The sequence below is a fragment of the Stenella coeruleoalba genome (assembly GCF_951394435.1).
Source record: "Stenella coeruleoalba genome assembly, chromosome: 2".
Taxonomy (NCBI): Eukaryota; Metazoa; Chordata; class Mammalia; order Artiodactyla; family Delphinidae; genus Stenella; species Stenella coeruleoalba.
In genome coordinates, this window is record NC_137147.1 from 124,723,811 (window position 1) to 124,739,704 (window position 15,894).

Consider the following 15,894-nt stretch of genomic DNA (forward strand, 5'->3'; position numbering starts at 1 on the left):
GAAGCACCAGGGGAGACCTTGGAGGTCTGGAGCCAGGGCGTAGCCCCTCAGCCACCGGCAAGCCGTCCAGTGGGTAGGCAGCCCCAAAGGTGTGTCATCTTCCTGAAGAAGAGGAAGTTTCTATAAGGCAAGAAAAGCTTCTGTAAATCCACTGTTCTCTTAACCTGACCACTATCCTTGGGAGGTAGTGTGGAGACTGTGGCTCAACTGGCACCCCACGGCACATATCCTACCCCATGGACACACGGAGTAGTGAACGGAGATGACTGCAGATAACACCTGAACCTCCAGGTGACCCTTCAAAGCCCAAGAATTGAGGCAAAACGTGACTGTCACTTAGCCTGGTCACACATCATGATAAATGGTGTGAGCATTAGGGGGTGAAGGTGTGTGTTAGCCATGCCCCTGAGTCTGCTGTCTGCACAGCAAGTTCCTCTTTGCTCCAGCTGTATCAGGCTGAGGCTGGGCTTTGTGAAATAGGTGTGGTCAGAGAGCTGGGCAGCAAGGAGGCGAGGACAGACTCACCTGTGGAGATCAAGAATTTGACTGTCTGAACTGATGGTGTTTGGGGCAGTGGGACAAAGACCAGCTGGGAGGGTCAGAGCTTCTTCTGTGTCTGGGCTCAGGAAGGGCCCCGCCGAGAGTTCACCAGCACCACCCAGCCCTTCTGCTCTCAAGACTCTGAAACGGATGGCACCACCCTCACACCAAGAGGACCATCACATGACCTACATTGTGTGACACGTGGCCTGTCTCCAACCATCAAAGTCCCACACGCTCGGGTCTGTGTGTGTGTTCTCATGCTGGCCCAGAGTAAGTGTTGGGAAAGCGATGCCACCTTCCAGAAGTGAGGTGCCTGCGCTGTCTGCCCTGCGATACAAGGCTCTCCAGCCTCCACTTGGGCAGGGCTCCCACACATGCAACCACAATGCCTAGGAAGCCCACCCAGCCTGCTCTCAGAACCCAAGTCCGTAAGTCCGTCCTGTGGCAACAAAGGCTGGCACAGATCCATGTGCCCAAGCAAGCATGTACCCCCTCATCTGTGTAAATGAATTTTTAAAATGCTACTGATGCTAGCCTATATACAATTCATCCCACCCTCCACACCAGAACCCCACAAACCTGGTGGTTCTTTGCGGGAAGGTCCTGAGAGCTGGATGGTTGGAGGAGGGAGAGGCCATTCACACCTTTGTGCATTGTGATTCCCACCCCCCTTCACCACCTTCACATATTATCCGTAATTTTTAATTATTAACAGGAGTTATCTGGCTTGGGGGTTATGGGCCATTTCATTTTCTTAATACTTTTCTGTAAAGTAATGAAAGCTAAGAGAAAGTCTAAAGTAACAAACGAAGCAAAGAGGTCTAACTAGAAAGTGTTCCAAGTTTAAGGGAAGAAGGAATCATCTTAGGTCAGGAGCGTGGGGCCCACAGGGTCACAGGCCATGCAGTTCCAGGTGGGAGCAGTGGGCAGGCAGGACGGAGGGCATTCTGCTGGGAGGAGTGCACAGCGGGGAATGGAGCACTGATGTAGGGGCTGGGGTAGCGTGGGGCACTGCTGGCCGTTCCAGACACGAGGGCCCAGCATGCTGGATCACCACCTAGAAAAGAGACTCAGGCCTGCAGTCCAATGAGACTGTCCACTTGTGTCACATCCACACTGGAAGGGTCTGAAATGACACCAGAGTGGACCATGGGGGAGTTTCAACGGGCTCCTGGAAGATGAGTCCAGGTGGCCAGTGGAGTAAGGTGGTGAGAGAGCTCCAGACAGAGGGAAAGCACAGGCAGGAGAGAGACTGATGTCCTCACAAACGAAGAGCCCAGTTCGGCTGGTAGCAGTACCCTGAAGGGTGTCCTACAGAATCCACTCTCTGGGCAGTGGAGGAGGGCACCAGAGCTGCTGATTTGGAGGGGTGCTTTAGGAAGAGGGAGTGGCCAGGTGGAGAATGAGCCCACAGGCCAGTGGGCACAGAATCCAGGCACAGCACTACGAGGGAAGAGGACCAGAGTGAAGGGGTCCAACGGCATTTCTGGAGATGGAGTCTTGATGAAGGGAGGTCAGCACCTCCATCGACATTAACGGTGATGTCAGGGAAAAGGAACAGACGTGGGCAAGAGTGGGATTAGGGAAGGAAACAGCCAGTGTTAACAAAGTGTCACCAGGACATCTGATGGACATTGAAGCTCAATAAAGTAATTGCTCACACCCTGTCCTACAGTTCCTTATTATGGTAAAAAGAGACAATTTAAGTGACTTTGTCATCAAGATGTATATTATGTTCTTCCTTACTGAGGAATAAATATGTCTTTGCTTTTTTCCAAGGAAAAACTAAACACTCCCACAAAGCAAATGGCAATTAGGATGAATGACAGCAATTCGTACTGTGAGCACAGTGTCATTATACTGGATCTTCACTGTCATTACATGGTAAATACCTGTCCTGGGAGTGTAATTTGCATCCACAAAGCTTGCTACCTTGGCATCAAAGATCTTACTTTTTTGATTCTTGGATTATATGCCAACTGCAGGTAATTTATCCTGTAGCTAGATCCATCCTAAAACCCTGAGCACATTCGTGCACACAGGATCACGTGGGCACTTGTTAAAATGCAGATTTTAACTGTCCTGGCAGGTGCACTAAGGAGGCCTGGAAGGTACATTTGTACCAAGAAGCCAGATGGGGCTTGGACCTGGTTTGAAGAACTTTGTTCTATAAAACACAAGATTCAGCAAGTTCTTTAAGAGGAACAAACAAAAGGTGACAAGTACATTCTAAGGAAAAAATAAAGGAAGAGGCACTTGAAAGTTTCATTTCATTCCTGAACTGCAGTGCATACAAATATTCCCCTCAAATAACTTGAAAAACCTTATGAATCAGTGTTTAAGTTTTTTACTCTCCAAATGTAATACAATTCTTCAGCTAAAACAAGAGTAATGAGACAAAATGGTTCTGAAAAGTACAATAGAAAAATATTGTCCACTGGTTTATTTTTCCAAATGAGCAATAGGCTATTTACAAATAAGCAGATCTCCAATGATGTATATTAAAATGGCAAATCTATTACTGTTTGAAATCTAAATGAAAAAAAAATTTAAGGCACATTTGTTCTGTGAATTTAAAACAAACTTTCTGGTTTAATGACAGATTCATTTCACTTTTGTCCCCAAAACACGTGAGCACCAAGATTATCAAAGAACACTTAATATTTAGTAAAACAGTAAGGAATGTAAAAATTAAGGAGGGGGAGAAGAGTTTTCAAAAGGAAATCTTTGGAGATCAGTTTACTGCAAATAAAATATACTAAACATTCCTAATACACATAAATACTAATAACTAACAGGTACTTGGGAAATGGCAGAGTTCTAAATGATGGATATTAAATAAATTAAAGGTATTTCAGATATAAAGGATAAAACAAAACAGTAATTAAAGAATGAGGCACCCATCTCCATCAACATAACACGGACAGGATGAAGTGATCAAAATCTGATACATTTCCCCCCAATGCTTTCATTAGGGTTGGGTCTTTTTTTTTGTCTTTGTTTTAGCTTGCATACATTAGATTTATGACAATAATTCTTATTTGCCATTCTAAATATTAATATTTTACCCTTTAAAAAGAAGGGTCTGGAGAAGAGAAAATGCCAGACCCTTCTTGAAATGTAATGCCAGGTCCATTAGGCCACACTAATTACAACAAGAACAGCCATCTATCTTTTACTGTGCTTTCCCTTCTCCCTTTGCTTTGAAAAACCTTCAAAAATGAGACAAGATTGGGGGAAACAATCACCTTTGGAAAGCTTTCTTGAAGATGATGATACAGCTACTATCACATTTCTTTATTTGACAACTGCAACATAAAATGGCTTAAAAAAATTGCTGTAAAAAAAGACAAAAGGTAGAATCTGTGCAAAGTTAACAGTTACAACAAAACGTTTACCAGAGTTACAGTGTTTTGTTACAATAATACTTTGCAGGAACGTTCATGTTTTCTGCCATAGGACTATAGCAAAGAGGTCTGAAAAAGAAATATTAAAAAAAAAGTTTTGTTCATCAGGTACATTTCAAGTCATAATTAAGCAGGTCTGCTACATAATGTTCAGCAAGAAAATGTGTTCAAAAGGCAAACATGATCACATTTTTGTTCAAAAAACTCAATCTTCAAGGAGTCCTCTGTAAGAAAATCATGTGTAAAATATATCCTTGTATGGACTTCAAAAACTGGTCATACAAAAAAATTTTGAAAAATAAATTAGGTAATTAAAAATGTCTTTTCCAGCAAAGCTGGACATTAGGCTGTCCTCACTGAGCCATTATTATTGCTGCTTTTACTGTAATTTGGGTCATTTTTTTCTAGCCACATTTCAGCCAACTGCTGTGTGGACCCATATGTTGATGCTTTGGACCCCAAGCACATTTTGTACTGTTTGGGATCAAGGTTGGGATCACAAAAGACAGGATGGTGGACGTGGACTACTCCTACTTCTTGGCTCCTAAATGTCTTCAAACCTGCCTGGACAACCTTGTTGAAAAGGTCGACATCCTCGAGCCCCCAGCCTTGGATAGAAACATCAAAGCCACCTACTTGGACGAGATCTCCCTTATAAATACAAGTAATGCCAAACCCATAGTTTCTCCAGAAGCCAGTTTTTTGAGTAAAGGCAAAATGGTTGTCACTGGGAACCTTCCCACTATAAACAATCTTAGGATCGTACTGGCTAAAGATGATTGGAAAATATATTTGTTGGCCCAGAACTGTATTTGCTCGACATCGCTGAAGAAATTCTGTAGTAAATACAAGGTCAACGTCACAGAAGAAGAGCAAAGATTCATTATTAAATTGGGAAGATCCCACTTCTAGGGCCAGAGCTCTTGAAAATTCTCCAGACACAGGCAAAATCTGCATGTCGGCTTTCGGGTACTTAATGCGGTAATCTCTCATGAGTTCAACTTGCTTGGCCTTGTCGGGGTTGGAGTCAGAATTAAAGAGTAGAACAACGAGCCTGACATTCTGATTCGGAATGAGACATGTCTTCTCAAAGTTCCCCATGAATCTCACAAACATGTCAAAACGTCCAGACAAAGGAATCAATATATTGATCTTTTTCTCTTTGGGTTCTTTGTGCTCATCCTTGGACCCAGGGAGCTGAAAGGGAACAAGCTTCTTCAGGGAATTCGAGAGAAAGGACAAGGATCCGGATTCTTGATTGATTTTGTTGGCCAGTTCCTTTGCATCCAGCTCCTCGTGTTCCACAAACTGGATCTTGCTGAAGGTCTGCTGTAAATACGCATGCCTCCGCACAGGCACCGTCATTTTCTTTCCTTTGTGTTTTTTGTACAGAAGCAGCAGGTCCAGAATGTACTCGGCCCCGTACATGGGATTCACTCGGCGATAGCCGTACTGTATCTCCTTAAAATCAATAACGCGCCCTCTGGTCTTGGCGTTGGCATTGATCATCTCCATGACCTGCATGACAATGTCATCCAAGGCCTCCCTCTGCGCGGAGTCCATCCCTCTTCGAGGGGGTTGGCTGTCAGCAGCCGAATACAAATATTTCCCAGTCAGAAACTCCCACTCCAGAATCTCCTCTCGCTGGCGGGGCTGAAACCTCATGAAGGAAGGAGGAATTCCCAGCTGGAGGTCTTCTTTATGAATCTCGGTGTTGCTATATTTGCTCATCAGGACAATCTCTCGGTGCAGCTGGATGGTGCGGTGTCGAAGCTCAGCAATCTTGCGGCTGAGCATGTAGCTGTGGAGCCTGTACTGGTAGGGTGGGTTTTTGTTAGGGTGCAGTGTGATGGCTCGGTGAATTTTACTGTTATGGAGATCTCTAATGTACCCCTTCTTGTTCTGTTCATAATTCTCATAAAAAAGCTGCTGCATCTGTTAAGAAACAAAAAAAAGATTGCTATTAGTATTACATGACTGAGTGTCCCTCTATTCTTATATTTCCTTATAGACCTGCATACTCTAAAAAAAAAAAATCTAAATATTAGAAATCTTTCTAAATGAGTCAGAGCATATCTAAGATCCCAGGTAAAGCCCGATCTACAGCAGTCCAATGAGAGCAGAAGAATTATAAACCACTTAAAGAAACAAGACTTCATCAATAACCAGAGTTAGCCAATACAATTCTGTAGGCAAACAGAATTATGAAAAGGTTTTCCCATGAAGTAAAAGTGTAATCCTGAGCTCACAGCACACCAACTCAACATACCTAGAAGAGAATGCCACTGCTGGTCCCCACCAAGCCCGTGAAGGGGACCTAGGAGCCAAGGTCCCCTCCCTGAAGACTGGCACCCAAAAGGAGCTGCCATCTGAACAGGAATAAACTGCATCGGTGGAGTGAAAAGGAGAACTCCAGGAGGATGACCCGAGCGCAGGATTAATGCTGCTTCCAGGGAGCTGAGCAGAAGGAAAGCCATCCAGCCACATGCAGGAAGAGGCCTGCAACTGGGAAGGGCATGCTGTAGGTAAAACCAAGGGTCTGCGAGGTTACTGGGAGCACACTTGGAGAATCCTTTAAACATCTCTGTGTTCCTGTGCAGGCAGGAAAGGGCCTGCTTGCTAAGCGCCACGTCTCGAGCACCAGCAGAGCCAGCACATGGGGGCTCAGAGTGTGGAGTTGAAGGACAGGAAAGGCAAGGGGACTCATTATCCCACCCCACTCTCCCTCTGTTCTAGGACACTGACTGGGAGAAACAAAAGTTTGAGATCCATCAGCCAAAACTGGGTCTGTTCCCTCAAGCTAGATAGAGAATATACTTAATTCTCCAGTACATTCAAGCAACAGGATGGTGAGCTCTACAAAGCCTTCTAGAGTAAAGAACAAAAATTTCCAAAAAATTTTAGTAAAAATAACACTTGTGGGACTTCCCTGGCAGTCCAGTGGTTGGGACTTTGCCTTCCAATGCAGGGGGTGCAGGTTCGATCCCTGGTAGGGGAGCTGGGATCCCACATGCCTAGCTGCCAAAAACCCAAAACATAAAACAGAAGCAATATTGTAACAAATTCAATAAAGACTTTAAAAATGGTCCATGTCAAAAAAAATCTCAAAAAACAAAAACATTTGTGGTCGGTATCTGATAAACTAGTCCTATTTTATTTGTGGCTCAACTTTGTTTTTCTTGATCATATTATTAAATACTAACTCTTGATAAGAGTGCATGGATTTGGATCAAGTAGGCCTTTGGACAGTCGTATTTTTGATTTTTTTTCCTTGAGCCACTAAAGTTATAATAATAGAAAAATACAGATTAGCATTTTTACACCCCATTTTCTTTTTCTATACAATTACTACAAGCTACCAATAAATGAAGCCAATAAGAGCAAAAAGAAGGGAAAGGCTTCTGAAGAATGGCTTAAAAGAAAAAAAAAGAGCACACAAGTAACGCTGCCGGTGCTGAGCAGGGGCTGCACACGCACCCACTCACTCACTCAATTCCCTGGAGCCATGAGTCTGCTGAACGCTGACCACCTGTGTCTTGTCCTCAGCGGAGCAACTAGCCTGGAACTGCAACACCTCCTCGCAAGTGCCCTTACCATTTCTGACTTTGCTTTCCAACATCATCTACAATCAACAAACGAGGTATGTGCATACACGGAATTACCCGCTGAAATGATTTCCAAACGTTACATTACTTAGATAAGACAGTCAAGTAAAAAAAAAAAAGAAAGAAAAAAAAGAAAAGGAAAGGAAAGGAAGCAGAGTGTCTCTCACCTCTGAGAGAGAGCACCACCTTTCTCAAGTGTGCAGCGGGCACCCCCACAAGCGTGCAAGTGTCCACTCACTGTTTCTCTCAGCACAAGCAGCACTTAGCTACTCAAATTCTTGACTTAATACATGGACCAAAATAAAGCAGTTTGGGATTTGCTGAAAGAGGGCTTGAAGAAACTGATGTCCGAACTCCTCCAACCCTGGATAGACAGGCCACAGAATGATGACCAAGAAAAATGACAAGGTAATCAAATCATAAGGACCATAAGAATTTATCTTTCTTTTAATTTCACTCCTCAGATGGGTCACAACAAAAGAGGTTTAATGAAAATCCTGTCGAAAGTGTTTTCACTGTTCATTTTCTAGCTGGGCTGATTCCTGGGTACAAACTGCATGGCTGCAAGGTGACAAGTGAGTGTCATCTGAGGATTCAAAACCATGAAGAAACACTGAGGAAAATTCTTTGCAGGTGCTAAAACAAATGCTGTCGTTTCCTTCCTCTGACCCTCACCCCTGTATGCCCCAACAACTTGAGGCCATTTTTCCAGTTTTAACAAAGTTAGCCTTTACAACATGCATCAAATAGCTGGGCAAGCCACCTGACTCCATGACTCCACCTGAGGACACCACTGTGTGAGGAGAGGCACTCAAAGGTTGGCAACATGCCCACCACAGCAAAAACTCAGCAACAACCCAATGCTCCATGGTCGGGGACTACTACAGTCACTACCGTAAGCTATATGGTGGAAGGCTTCCTAACAATTTTGGCAGAGATTTTAAATATTTGTTATAATTACATATTACTTCCATTTTATCTGCTTATAATTTCAAAATTTTTAACAATGAGCATGAAGAACCACGTCTTTTATTGAAAGGTCCCTTTATGTTTCCAAGAATGCAGGCACACTGAGCCATCAGTCTGGCCTTATAAGCTGCTTTCCAAAACTAAGAATACTCTGAAGCAGGTGGTGCTCCTTCCTCTCCCCGTGCTGCCAATCCCATCTCCCCGGGTATTTCAGACCCTGCTCTGCTCCTGCCCTGCTGGGTGATGTCTCAGTCTCCCAATGGGTCTTCTTGCAGAACTGTTCCTTCCTCAATTCTGCATGGTAGCAAAACCAATCTTCTTAAGAATATGAGTGGTAGAACCCACATGATTCTCTCTTCCCAAATACTCTTAAAAGAGAATAAAGAATGCAAAAGGAATAAACCCATAAGGACCAAGAGAATGGGGTAGGAGACACAGACACAGTAGAGAAAAGATGTCCCAAAATTCTAAGAAAATGGAGAGTGAAGGAAGATGAAACCCAACAGACTGCTCTGAAGAGTAAGCCAATTTATTTAATCCTGAGAACCCTGCGGAAAGATACCAGTGTTGCAAGGCGGGTGGAGGCTGGGGCTGAACACAGGGAGATTGGAGGAACTGGATATATGGAGCAGTGAGAGCCCCACAGTTCCTCCCCACATACCACCATGGCGGGTGGTGGGAGATGCCCAGCAACTTCAAAAACACGCTCCCAGTTATTCCGGCATTTAGATGATGGGTCTGTTGCCAGAATTCATGCAGGGTTGCATATCAATTGTTGCAACTAAACTAGGACTGGTGAGTAGTAAATACTGGCGGTTTCTTGACACATTCATCTTTTTAAAAAAATAATTAATTAATTTGGGGCTGTGTTGAGTCTTCACTGCTGCGTGTGGGGCCTCTCTAGCTGCGGCGAGCGGGGGCCGCTCCTTGCTGCGGTGCGCGGGCTTCCCATTGCGGTGGCTTCTCCCGTTGCAAAGCACAGGCTCTAGGCGCATGGGCTTCAGCAGTTGCAGCATGCAGGCTCAGTAGTTGTGGCTCACAGGCTCCAGAGCACAGGCTCAGTAGTTGTGGCATGCAGGCTCACTTGCTCTGCAGCATGTGGGATCTTCCCGGACCAGGGCTAGAACCCATGTCCCCTGCATTGGCAGGCAGATTCTTAACCACTGTGCCACCAAGGAAGCCCTAACACATTCATCATTTACAGTAGTTATTCCTGAATGTCACTGTCTATAGGTTATTTTCCCTTACTCCTCTGGGTTTACTTCATTGATAAGCACATAAGCCTGAAGTTCAATCTGTCCGCAAATGAAATCTGAACACCTAGAGAGGGATGCGTTCAAGGCTGACAGTAGAGGGGAAATGAAAGTCTAAACAGTAGGACCCCCCAGTCCTCTTCTCCCAAATGGCTCTCAGAACACTGGTCCCCCACTTCTCATTCCAAGTAGGAGGCTGGAAGCATCTTTTCTGTATCAACTAAATAGCCCCATAGATATCTACAGTCCTCCAACAAAAAACATCACCCAAAAGTTGATCACTACAGCAAGGATACTAGTTTAAAAAAATCTTGCCTATAGAGCTTCTAGATAGTTTTTCAATGCTTCAGCCTCAAATGACAATTGACAGCCAAGGACCATCAGGCAGTTGAACGAGGGTTCCAATGGGAAAGATGCAGACAAAACAAGGAAACAAAAAGGTTGGTGGAAATAGAAACAATGCAGTGACTAGAAGAAAAACTCAACAACAAAAAAACCAAAAATTATAAGGTATTCAAAGAGAAGCTACTGTATCTGCACAACAAAAATGGAATACTATAAAAAAGATAATCAGAAAACAAAAAAGCTCTTGAAATTAAACATAAAATAGCAAAACAAAAAGAGTAGAGATTGAAGATAAAGTTGAAGAATATTCCAGAAAATAGAAAAACAAAACAAAAAAAAACAGGAGAGAAAAGTATTCACTCTAGAAAGAGAAAGCACATGGGGAAGAAAACACAAAACATGGGTCCAAAATTACTCAGGTGCCTGGATTGAACCCTAAGTGCCCAGAACAAAGAGTACAAATTGGGAACACTACAGATAAAACTATTAAAAACTTGCATAGAGGAGAAAAAAGGCCATATACAAATAATTCAGAAACTGGAGTGGCACTAAACACAGACAAAACTAAAGAACAATACCTTCAAAAGTGGGAGGAGTGAAAATTATTCTCCACATAGAATTCTCTTCCCAACCAAACTATCCATCAAGTAAAAGGGGAGAACAAACAGCTTCAGATATTGAAGGACTCAAATTCTACCTTGCATTCATTCTTTCCCAGGAAGCTATTAGAGGATGTGCCCATCTAGAATGAGGGGTTAAATCTGGAAAGATGACATAGGATCCCAGAAACAAGGAGTACAACACAGAAGGAAGAAAAGAGAGACCCAGAATGACAGTGCAAGGAAATCCTACAAGAACAGTACTATGGACTGCATGTTTGTGTCTCCCCAAATTCATGTGTTGAAACTCTAATCCCCAATGTGGCACTATTAGGAGGTGGGGCCTTTGGGAGGTGACTGAGTTTAGATAAGGCCGTGAGTGTGGGGCCCCCATGATGAGATCGGGGCCCTTATAAGGGGATGAAGCACCAGAGCACTGTCTCCCCACTATGAGGACACAGCAGGAAAGCAACCATCTGTAAACCAGGCAGAGCCCTACCCGAACCCAACCATGCTGACACTTTGATCTTGGACTTCCAGCCTCCTGAGTGTTTAAGCCACTCAGTCTACAGTATTTTTGTTCTAGCAGCTGGAACAGACTACGACAAAGAGCTTTGCAGCAGGGAACCAGTGCACATGGTAAAAGGCACAGATGTTCACTGCTTGCATCTCCAGAATCCAGATCAGTGCCTGACATGCTGCAAGATACTCAACAGAGAGCTGATGAATTAATGATTAACAGCAGTCTTAATGCATACGAAGTATCAAGAAACTGGAAGATCTCAGTGCAGAAGAACACAGCTGATGTGGATAGACACAATACAATATACTTGTGTTCCTGTGACCAGGATACATGTTAAAATGTAAAAATCAGCAGCACATTTTGAAAAAGAATACACACCCTTCCACCAAAGGATATAGCTGTCATTTGTTTTTTACTCCCCAGAACACCAGTATATAAGTGTACATTTTATTCTTAGCTATCAAAACCCTGCACAAGGGGAGCGAGGTCCATCGGGAGTCCTCTATGAAAGCAGGTCTTCAGTGCATGACTGATTATTTCTTACAGACTCGATAGGACAACATGTCCCCAAACATTTTCAGGAAAACATTTCTCAAAACATTTTAGAAGCTGTCTGTGGTCATTACTTTCATAGTGACTGAAGTCTAGGTAAGCTTTATCTGAAATACAGAGTGTGTGTGCTAAAGGCATAAATACAGAGAAGAGAAAAATATTGACTGGCAGGCTTCTGAAAGGCTTAAAATCCCCTGGAACCACTGTAGACTGAAAATTTTAAGCTACAGTAAAGTTGTTGTAGGAACCTTCTGGCTGAAGTCTGGCTGAAAGGAATGTTGTGTTACATTCTTTTTCTCTTTTTATGAAGAAGAAATCTGTTGCAAGACAAAAGTGTGTGTGCGTGTGTGTGCAGCATGTGTGTGTGTTTGGGGGAGGCAGCACTTATTTTATTAAAAATAAGGTCAACTCTATGCCCATATTAGCTGGTGCCCCCCCATGTCACCCCAAAAGATTTAGTCTACTAATATTGCTATAAAATAAATGTTTTAGACAAAGAAGCCACTCACTTGGCAGACTAGATGGAGTACATACCTGCAATGATCTTTAGAAAATCTAAATAAATGCCAGTGAAATAGCTCCCTTTCTAAAAGGACAAATAAGGGTATAAGTACTTCACAGATGATTAGATAGAATGTAACAGGTGAGGACATGCACTTCCACATAAGGATATTAATGGTAATACTCAGACCCTGCCCGAATCGGCTTCCAGTGGCACCTTTTGGTCCTTTAGCACATTTAGCAATCTCCCTCAACTTCTATACAAAGTCTTATTACAAATGACTTTGGTGTAGAGGTAAGGAACCATTTTCGTTTCACCCTCAATGTGGTGCAACAGGCGAGGAAGAGGAAAAATTCAGATTTCAGGGAAACTTCTTTGGAGAAGAGAAATACATGTCACAAATCAACTTCAAAATTAAGAACAGGAATATAAAGTATAATTCAAAGTAAAAATTTCAATGAGATATTAAGGCTAAGTTAAGGAAGAACGATCCAGAAATCATCTGTGATCCTGAAAAGGAGCCGGGCGGCTGGAGGGAAGTACTGGAGAAGCAACCCAGTGCTTAGACTCTGCCCTCTCCCAACCCCACCTGACCAGACCTCCAGGGCCAGCCCCCGGCTGAGTGCACAGCGCCCCACCTACTGTCATCTACCCCCTTAGCACTTTTATCCCAGGTCACACTATCCACAGTTCACATGAAGCCATCTTAGTACTCTCGGGTCTCATTTTTGCCTTTGTAGTATTTCTGGCATTTGCATTTGATTTTGGAATCCCTGGCAAAGTTCTCAAGTTATCTTTGTTTTCACCTTGACTAGTTTCTCTGCTGTTATTTGGGTTTTTCCTACCTTTTGTTTTTCTTTGAAGGTGCCTGGTTGCATTTAAGAAGGCATGCTGTGGGTGGATGAAATTGAACCACTTCGTTCTTAGGCACTTGAATGAGAAATAGTTGGATCGTTAAGCTGAACATCTATACCTTCTATCCATTGTCCCTCTTTCCCTCATGTTATAGCTAATTCCACTGCTTACTACAATATTCCCCATTAAGCAGTCTCTAAGAGGAATAATCATATGACTAAGGGAAGTGGTTAGCAATTTTCTAGTAACAGAAATGAAACTATTATTTATCTGGAAGAAAGTTTAGAATATAACAATTTAAAGAATAAAGGTTAAGAAATAAGGCTACATAGAGACATTTACTGCTTTTATACTACCAATAAGTTGTAAGACTTGGACAAGTCATTTGAATTTGTTGGGTTTCAAGTTTTCTCATTTATAAAATGACGGTATAGAGGTTCCTTCAAGGTGAAGAATTCTAAGATCTTATGTGCTAATTTTAGAACCCGTCTCATATAATTCTAAAGTCATGTCCTGATGTTCTTCAACCCATCCATCCTGATATGGTTGAAGGTGTAACATCAGAATGTTATAGGATTCTAGGTTCACCGAATCAAACTGTATTAAACGGTTAAAAACACATCCCAATGAACTGTTTCCATCCCATAAAAACAAACCTCCAATTCTGTTACAAATGAAAATAGTTAAGAATATGAGATTCATAACAGTTCATTTTAGTAACTCTAGGGGTAACAAATATGTAATTTTTTGGTAATAAAGAACATGTATTTTGAATAGTACCAAATTTAGAACAAGGACTTTGTTATTAAAAAGTACTTCAATAATCTATTACTTGGCACAGTCTTTGGAAGAATATTATAAAATGGAAAGTTAAAAAGTACTGCAGAAGACAAATCAATGCACATAGGTTATTTAATAATCACAAGGAATACCTTATTTAAAACACACTAAAGAAGCCTTTTTAAGATGCATGGAATACCACTGATGGTTTAAAGTTAATTTCCAGTGTCCATAAAACAGCCCTTAATCTTTGTTCTAAAAAGTACCCTCATAGGGCTTCCCTGGTGGTGCAGTGGTTGAGAGTCCGCCTGCCGATGCAGGGGATATGGGCTCGTGCCCTGGTCCGGGAAGATCCCACGTGCCACGGAGCGGCTGGGCCCGTGAGCCATGGCTGCTGAGCCTGCGCGTCCGGAGCCTGTGCTCCGTGACGGGAGAGGCCCGCGTACCGCAAAAAAAAAAAAAAAAGTACCCCCATAATCTTGGATTCCAGCAAAGCCATCTCCCTTACTGTGAGGTGTTTCAGGACTCTGAGTCAGTCTACAGTAAATCTGAAAGGGGCTAATAAATATCAAGGTCACGCGATTCCCAGGAACTTCTAGCCAGCTGGGAATAACCATTAACTACCCATGCCTAATCTTCAGTTAACAAATACCTCTAGGGTCTTCATTAGCAAATGTCCTTCTCCTCTGCAATGAAGGCCAACATTCTCATTAAGTTAAGGCTCTTCCCATTAACTGTTTACATTAATGTCATCATAAAGTACATACTTCAGCCATATCAACAGACTATCACTGCTCCAGATGGACAGCTATTTCTAATTCTGATTTATACAGTGTTTTAATTCACTGCAGAGAATTTGTTTTCTTACCCTTTTGTTCTGAGAACTGATTCAAAGAAAATATGGGTTGTCTAAATGTCAGGAGACCATAACTGGTGGTAGTTTCAAAATAACCATATTCACAAGTTTTAAATATTTAAATTAACAATGTCATACACCTGCAGGTAGGGTTTCCAGATAATTTATTGTCTGAAGCAGGATCTTCTGAGATGAAAGAGGAAATCCGTTAATAATTAGGCCAAGATCACTGGTATAAACTGGGCCTGTCCCCAGCTCTCAAGACATATGGTTACCCTACATGTCCCTATTAGGTCTCCTCTAATTAGTTTTGTGTAGGCTTTGCCAATTTTCAACCAATTAAGTTCAAGTATTAGGTGCTTAGTATTTTTTTTTTTTTTTTTTTTTTTGCAGTACGCGGGCTTCTCACTGTTGTAGCCTCTCCCGTTGTGGAGCACAGGCTCCAGACGCGCAGGCTCAGCGGCCATGGCTCACGGGCCCAGCCGCTCCGCGGCATGTGGGATCTTCCCAGACCGGGGCACGAACCCGTGTCCCCTGCATCGGCAGGTGGACTCTCAACCACTGTGCCACCAAGGAAGCCCAGGTGCTTAGTATTTTAAAGACTCTATTCAAGAAAGTAAGTTTTTCATGGGAATTAGGCTGGGTCTCTAATGGTAAAAAACGAGAACTATGTGCGTATGTGTGTGGGTGTGTCTTGAATGGTTACTGTCAAATTCTGAAATCCAAATACCTTTTAAAGAAGCCTGACACATTTCAAAATAGTTGAGAATTAACCTTGGCAAAGTAAACAAAAACTGTTGGTAGTAATTTAAGACTTCTACTGATACATAAGACAATATAAGTGATCAAGACCTGAAATCAATAGAGTTTGCAAGTGAACATTCCATGGTCTGAATAGTCAGCAGGGACAGTGGACAGGGGAGAGAGCCCTTATCTGCAGTCAGAACACTGTATCTAAACTTCCAGCTCAGGTCTTTACTCAGGTCTGACCTAGTGGGAGTCACTTAAAGCTTTTCAAGCATCACCTTTTTTTTCCCATAAAGCAGCAAACTTGGCAGGATTATGCAGAATGAATGTATGCAGAACTATCTTTAAATGACCAAAT

At 42.8% G+C, this 15,894-nt stretch overlaps 1 protein-coding gene across 1 annotated transcript in view; it reads right to left on the minus strand.

Annotated features, from left to right (window-relative positions):
• Window positions 1-2,885: 2,885 nt before the first annotated feature.
• Window positions 2,886-15,894, minus strand: part of CHSY1 (chondroitin sulfate synthase 1) — a 74,823-nt gene continuing 61,814 nt past the window's right edge. Inside the window, exon 3 of the mRNA XM_079910783.1 lies at window positions 2,886-5,885. Within this exon, the coding sequence (XP_079766909.1) occupies window positions 4,293-5,885 (1,593 nt within the window). The 3' untranslated portion in view covers window positions 2,886-4,292. The remainder of the gene's footprint in view (window positions 5,886-15,894) is intronic.